The following is a 6,688-nucleotide window of genomic DNA, read 5'->3' on the forward strand; positions in this document are numbered from 1 at the left end:
GTTCTTTACCCTGAGAGTGGTGGGGGCATGGAATGCGCTGCCTGTGGGAGTGGTAGAGTCAGAATCTTTGGTGACCTTTAAGCGGCAATTGGATAGGTACATGGATGGGTGCTTAAGCTAGGACAAATGTTCGGCACAACATCGTGGGCCGAAGGGCCTGTTCTTTGCTGTATTGTTCTATGTTCTATGTTCTAAATGTTATAATTGTACCAGTCTCTGCCACCTCCTCTGGCAGCACATTTCATACACGCACCACCCTCTTGAAAACGTTGGCCCTGGGTCCCTTTTAAATCTTTCCCCTATCACCTTAAACCTATGCCCTCTAGTTTTGGACTCCCCCACTCTGGGGAAAAGACCTTGGCTATTCACCCTATTCATGCCCTTCATGATATTATAAACTTCCATATGGTTACCCCTCAACCTCCTACGCTCCAGGGAAAATAGCCCCAGTCTATTCAGCCTCTCCCTATAGGTCAAACTCTCTTATCCTGGCAACATCCTTGTAAATCTTTTCTGAACGCTTTCAACTTTCACAACATCCTTGCTATAGCAGGGAGACCAACATTGCATGTAGTGTTCCAATAGTGGCCTAACCAATGTTTTTTACAGCCACAACACTCCTGTACTCAATGCACTGACCAATAAAGGCAAGCATACCAAACGCCTTCCTCACTACCCTAAGTATGACTTCACTTTCAAAGAACTATGTACCTGTACCACCTAGGTCTCCTTGTTAAGCAAGACTCTCCAGGACCTTATGATTAACGTATAAATCCTGCCCTGATTTGCCTTCCCAAATGCACCACCTCATAATTACCTAATTTAAACAACATCTGCCACTCCTCAGCCTATTTGCCCATCTAATCAAGGTCCTATTGTACCGAGACAAAATGATTTACATAAGTGACAAAAATCAGTGGAGCCAGTACCAGTCCTTGTGGCCCACTGCTGGTCTCAGGCCTCCAGTCTGAAAAGAAACCCTTTTAATCCACCTACTATTGTGTGTGGTATTGCCACTTTCATGATGATCACAAGCAAACACAAACATGCAGCCTTGTTTCAGATATTTACTAGTAAGATTACACTGGTTTACCATCTAGAAAAGAGCAAGAATGGGGATTAATGTTGGACGAAATTGTACAAAAGGATTTATTTTTAACTTTTTTAAAATTAACATTAATATCCAATAACTATTTTAGTTTTCTTGATAGCTGGAAATGTATTATTGTGTGACTTGTCATTACTCTTTTTAGATACATGAATGCAGCTAAATTGGGAGAGGATGTTATCATAACTGCTCAGGTGCTAAAGGAAGGTAAATCTCTTGCATTTACAACTGTGGATTTGACAAGCAAAGCGACAGGAAAACTCCTAGCCCAAGGACGACACACAAAGCATTTAGGGAGCTGAACAAATTTTTTGATTTTCAGAAAATGTGTTTCTTTTATTTGTATGGAGTTATGCTGTTGAAGAAAATGTAATCGAAATTAAAAATTTAAAAATGAAAAATTTCACATTTTGTAGATTTTGCTTTCAATTTGGCCCATGTTGTGTCTCACTGCTGAAAATTAAAAAAAAAACAAAAAGTTGTATTGAAAGCTAAATGCTTTTTAATTTGGAACTACCAGATAACATTCCATCTTAATATCACAGTACACCTTCAATACATTATATTAACTATATGTGACATACATGTATCCTGAAGTCTCCATCAGAATATCATGCAATACTAAAGGCTGTGATGTCATCAGGTTGGTTGGAGCAAATGCAACTTCAACATTATCTCTTTCAGAATTATTACCTATGCAACAGGGGGTACATTAGCTCAGTTGGCTAGAACAGCTGGTTTGCAATGCAGAGCAATCTCTACAGAGTAGGCTCAACTTCTGCACTGGCTGAAGTTACCATGAAGGACTTACCTTCTCAATCTGTCCCCGCAACTGAGGGTTGATGATTCTCAGGCTAAACCACTACCAGTTTCCCTCTAATGAGAGCAGCCTATGGTCGTTTAGAACAATGCCAACTCTACCGATATGACCGTTTCAATGTGAGTACTTCAGAGCGGTTTGAGTATATCAATGATATGTCAACTAGCTTTATGGGATGCTTCATGCTTCCTAAGTAAAAATGGAAGCCTGTGCTGAAATCCTCATTGTAAAAAGCTTAATTCCAAGTAAGTCTAAGACTTACAGTTATGGATTTACGTCACTTTTTTTCTACAGTTTATCTTTGGCATTATTCAAGGCAAAACTTGAAAAAGAAAACTCTCTTCCTGCATCATTTTTGCTGTTTTTTCGCTTGAATTATGTCTCTCCTTTTCATTCTTCCATGTATGTCATTTCTCATTCACTCTGATTTCATGTTCAGGTTCTTTCCTTATGTATGCCACACTATACTACTGGAAGATTGTGTGCAAGGATAACTGAAAATGCAAAGCAGAAAAGGAGAATTTAACAATTAAGTGCACATTGTTTATCCAAACAGACAAACATAATGCTGTGGTATTCAGTAAGATCATGGATTATCATCTACCTTTAACCTCAGCTACGTTTTCCTTCACTCGCCCTTTATCCCTTTGTGTCCAAAAATCTGTCAGTCAGTATCTGATTTGAATATATTTGATCAATAATCCATAGTTCTCTGAAATAAATAATTCCAAAAGTTCAAACTTTTGAGTGGACGAAATTCAGCTCCTCACAGTCCTAAATGGCTGTCCCCCTTTTCTGAGACTGTTTCCTAGTTCCAGATTTCCCAGAGGAGGAAACATATTTCCTATATGATCCTATCAAATCCTTTAAGATTGTTATTTCAATAAGGCCATTTCACATTCTTGGAAATCCAAAATAAATGAATGAAGAGAACAAACCTCATCCCAGAGATGCTCTGGTGAACATTTGTTGCCCTTCTTTGGGGCAATTATGTTCTTTCCTGGGTCAAGAAACCAAATATATTTGCAGTACTCCAAATGTCATTGTACCATCCCTTTACAATTGCCAATTCTTTCTTTTCATATCCTAATCCCTTTGTGATAAAAGACCAACATATTGTTTCTCTCTTAATTGCTTTGTATTTGCACAGTAATATCATTTTATACATGTTGAAAGATGCCCAGGTCCCTCTGAATATTACTTTTCATTTCCTTACAATTTAAAAGACTGTTCTTCTATTTTTCCTAGACAGCTTCACATTTTTCTGCAATTATTCTCCATCTGCTGTGTTCAACTGCCTACTCATTTAAACTGTCTTTGTATTCTCCTCAATCTAATTTTGCAGCTAACCTTTTATAGATATTTTCTATTCAAAATGTTTTTACATTTCTCTGGAGTGGGTGGAACTTGAACTTTGAGTCTTCTGACTCAGAGTTAGGGACGGTACCACTGCAGCACAAAAACCCACAGATAACACTGTATCACAAGTAAACTTGGGTATGTTACATTTAAATATCTGCTTTAAGTATTTGAAATGGACTGTAAACAGCTGGGATCCAAGCACTGATCCTTGTGAAATCTAAAATGTTATAGTGTAGGAGGCAGCTACTTGGCCGATTGTTTCTGCACCACTCTCTTAGATACGTAACACCTAAATGCCACTTACCTGCCTTCTCACCATAACTTTATAAATTTTCCTTTTTACGTAATAATCCAATTCTCTCGAATATAATTTGGACCTGCTTCTACCACACTCAACCAGTCTATTCTGAATCATAATGACTTGGCACATGGAAGTTTTTCCTCATGTAGCTTTTACATATTTTGCCAATTACTTTAAATTTAGGCTATCTAAAACTTGATCCTTCCACTGGTGGGAATAGTTTATCTCGATCTATTTCATCTACAGTGATCATGATTTTGAATACAGACAGCAAATCTCCTCTCCTTCGTCTCGAATTTTTCATCCCAGAACCATTTCTGTAAATGTTTTGTACACTCTGTCTAATACTTTGACATACTTTCTAAAGTTTGGTGCCCAGGACTTAACGTAGTACTTCAGTTGAGGCCGAACCAGTGTTTTATCACGTGATTAGCAGAATCTTGGTTTTGTCCCCTGTGCTACTTTTCATAAAGCTGAGGATGTCCTATACTTTATTAACCACTTTACCAACCTGTTTTGTCACCTTTAATGGACTTGTACACCTTTCCAACTAGCTCTCTCTGCTCCTCCACTAAATTTAGAATTGTCTCAAAAATTTTACATGGTCAACATTCTTCCAATCAAAACAAATTAGTTCACAATTCACTGTAGTAAATGTCATCTGTTACTGGCCGACCAATTCCACCATCATGTCTGTGTTCTTTGAAGTTCAATATTCTCTTTACAGCTCACAATACATTCAAGTATTTTACCACCAGGTTTTGAAATTGTGCCCTATATAGCAAGGTCCTGATCATATATATCAGGGAGATCAGTTATCCAGGCACTGGCTGCAAGATAAACGTCCCCACTATAAACGTTCCTCCAATCTGAAAAACAACAGTTCAACACTTAGTTTCCTGTTGATGAATTTTGGATCCAAGTTGGGAGGAATGTGCTAACAGAAGTAGACCATTCAGTCTGTTGGGCCTGCCTCACCACTCAGTATGATCATGGCTGATCAAACACTTCCATTTATTTAACTCACCCCATGCCCATAACCTTCTGCAACACAGATTCAATATATCAATCTCTACCTGAAACATATTCAAAGAATGAGCCTTGTCGGCCCTTTTTGTGGTGGAGAATTCCAAAGGTTCACAACACTCCAAGTAGAATAATTTCACATTTCCGACCAATGTGGAATATCACTTATTTTTAAACTGTGCCACCTGGGGATTCCCAGATTCCCCAAAGAGGAAACGTCTTATCAGATTTCTTCCTGTGTGAAAACAGACAAAGAAGTCATTGAATTTGTCATTTCTCTCTTCCCCTTATAAATTCTCCTGACTGTGCTTTTAATAGACCCATATTTGTTTAGTCTCAAAAGTTTGGTGCTGGAAAAGCACACCACATCAGGCAGCATCCAAGAGCAGGAGAATCGACATTTTGGGCCCTTCATCAGGAATGTGTGTGTGTGTTTGGGGGAGGGGGGGGGATCAAGTGGGCTGAGAGATAAATAGGAGTGGGGTGGGGCTGGGAGTCAAGGTAGGTTGGAAGACGATAAGTAGATGAAGGTTGTGGTGAAGATGATAGGTTAGAGCGGAGGGTGGAGTAGATAGGTGGGATGGAAGATGGATAGGTAGGACAGGTCAAGAGTGGAGCTGAGTTTGAAGGTTGGATCTGGGATCAGGTGGGAGGTGGGAGATTTGGAAACTAGTGAAGTCGATGTTGATTTGAAGGGACGCAAGGCTTAAGATGAAGTGTTCTTCCTCTAGGCATCGGGTGGCTAGGATTTGCAGGTCCTTGGCAGAGTTTGGTTTTAGCCAAATATTTCTTCTTTACCTACCGATGAAGCTTTTACAGTACTTTCATATAATATTTGCAGATTGCATTCATATTCTATTCTCCCTTTATTTTCCTAGTCCTGCTTTGTATTTTATATAAATCTCTCGATCCTCAGTTAGTTGTTTCAAGCAACGTTGTAAGCCTTTCGTTTTAATTTTATCTAATCCTGAACATCCTTTGTTAGCCACAGTTGACTGACCTTTTGAGTTTTTGCACCTTGAAGGAATGCATAATTGCATGTCTTAGAGCAACAGTTCTTTCAAGACTATATATTAAAGAATATATAAACTTTAAGACGACGGCAGAGGAAGGCTCCTGAACCAGAGTTCATCCACTCTAACAGTTTTTATTTCTTCTTTCCTTGCTATTTTCTTTCCAAGTTTTTTTAAAGCTTTCCTTTTCTCCACTTACTTTCTGGAAGGAGCACAAAATGGCTGGTGTGCCCAAGCATAACACTTGGCGGTCAATGACATTGCAACTTGTTCAAAGTCCAGAGCTTGGAAGCACAGAGGAGGCCGAGTGGGACTCCAGCAGGAACGTGGGAGCAGGCAGCCCAGGTAGTTGGCGGCAAGATTGGGATAGGCAGGCCAAGGCAGCTGGTGACAAGAGGTGTAGGCAGCCTACAGCAATCAGCAGCAAGAGCAGGAGCAGGCAGCCCAGGGTCATGGTAGTGGCAAGTGTGAAGAATGTGAGCCCAGCATGGGCAAACACTTATGGACTGTGGTATTGAACTTGATTGTGTTTTGTTTCTTTGAACTGTTACTTTGTTTTTCCACTGTTTAGTTAGAAGGACTTTAATGTTTAACTTCTTAAACTTTATTCTTGTTATTTTTCCTGTTTTGTACCTCAGTACCTTTATACCAAGGTGCCACCTTAAGTAGTGACAAACATTTCACTGTATTCGTATGTTTATGACAAAAAAAACACTAATTCAATACAGTCATGCCTATTTTCTGAATCTACTTCAGCTAATTTATGCATTGTCTTCATAATTCTCTTTATTCAAATCTAACACCCTTATTTCAAAATGAACTACTTCACTTTAAAACATAATATTTAATTATTATGGATATAATGCTAAAAAAGGTTATTTCACAAGATTGCCAATTAGTTTTTTTCTATTACACATCTAAAATAGCACATCCTCCAGTTGACTCAACATACTGCTCTAGAAAAACCATCCCGAACACACTCCATAAACTTATACTCCACAGTCAATTGGTTTATTCAGTCTGTAAGCAGGATAAGTGTTGCCCATGCTACACGCATA

At 38.9% G+C, this 6,688-nt stretch overlaps 1 protein-coding gene across 1 annotated transcript in view; it reads left to right on the forward strand.

Moving 5' to 3' along the window:
- Positions 1 to 1,509, forward strand: part of acot13 (acyl-CoA thioesterase 13) — a 9,580-nt gene extending 8,071 nt beyond the window's left edge. Inside the window, exon 3 of the mRNA XM_043719182.1 lies at positions 1,254 to 1,509. Within this exon, the coding sequence (XP_043575117.1) occupies positions 1,254 to 1,410 (157 nt within the window). The 3' untranslated portion in view covers positions 1,411 to 1,509. The remainder of the gene's footprint in view (positions 1 to 1,253) is intronic.
- The last annotated feature ends 5,179 nt before the right edge of the window (positions 1,510 to 6,688 follow it).

This window comes from Chiloscyllium plagiosum, chromosome 29 (genome assembly GCF_004010195.1).
Source record: "Chiloscyllium plagiosum isolate BGI_BamShark_2017 chromosome 29, ASM401019v2, whole genome shotgun sequence".
NCBI classification, from domain to species: domain Eukaryota; kingdom Metazoa; phylum Chordata; class Chondrichthyes; order Orectolobiformes; family Hemiscylliidae; genus Chiloscyllium; species Chiloscyllium plagiosum.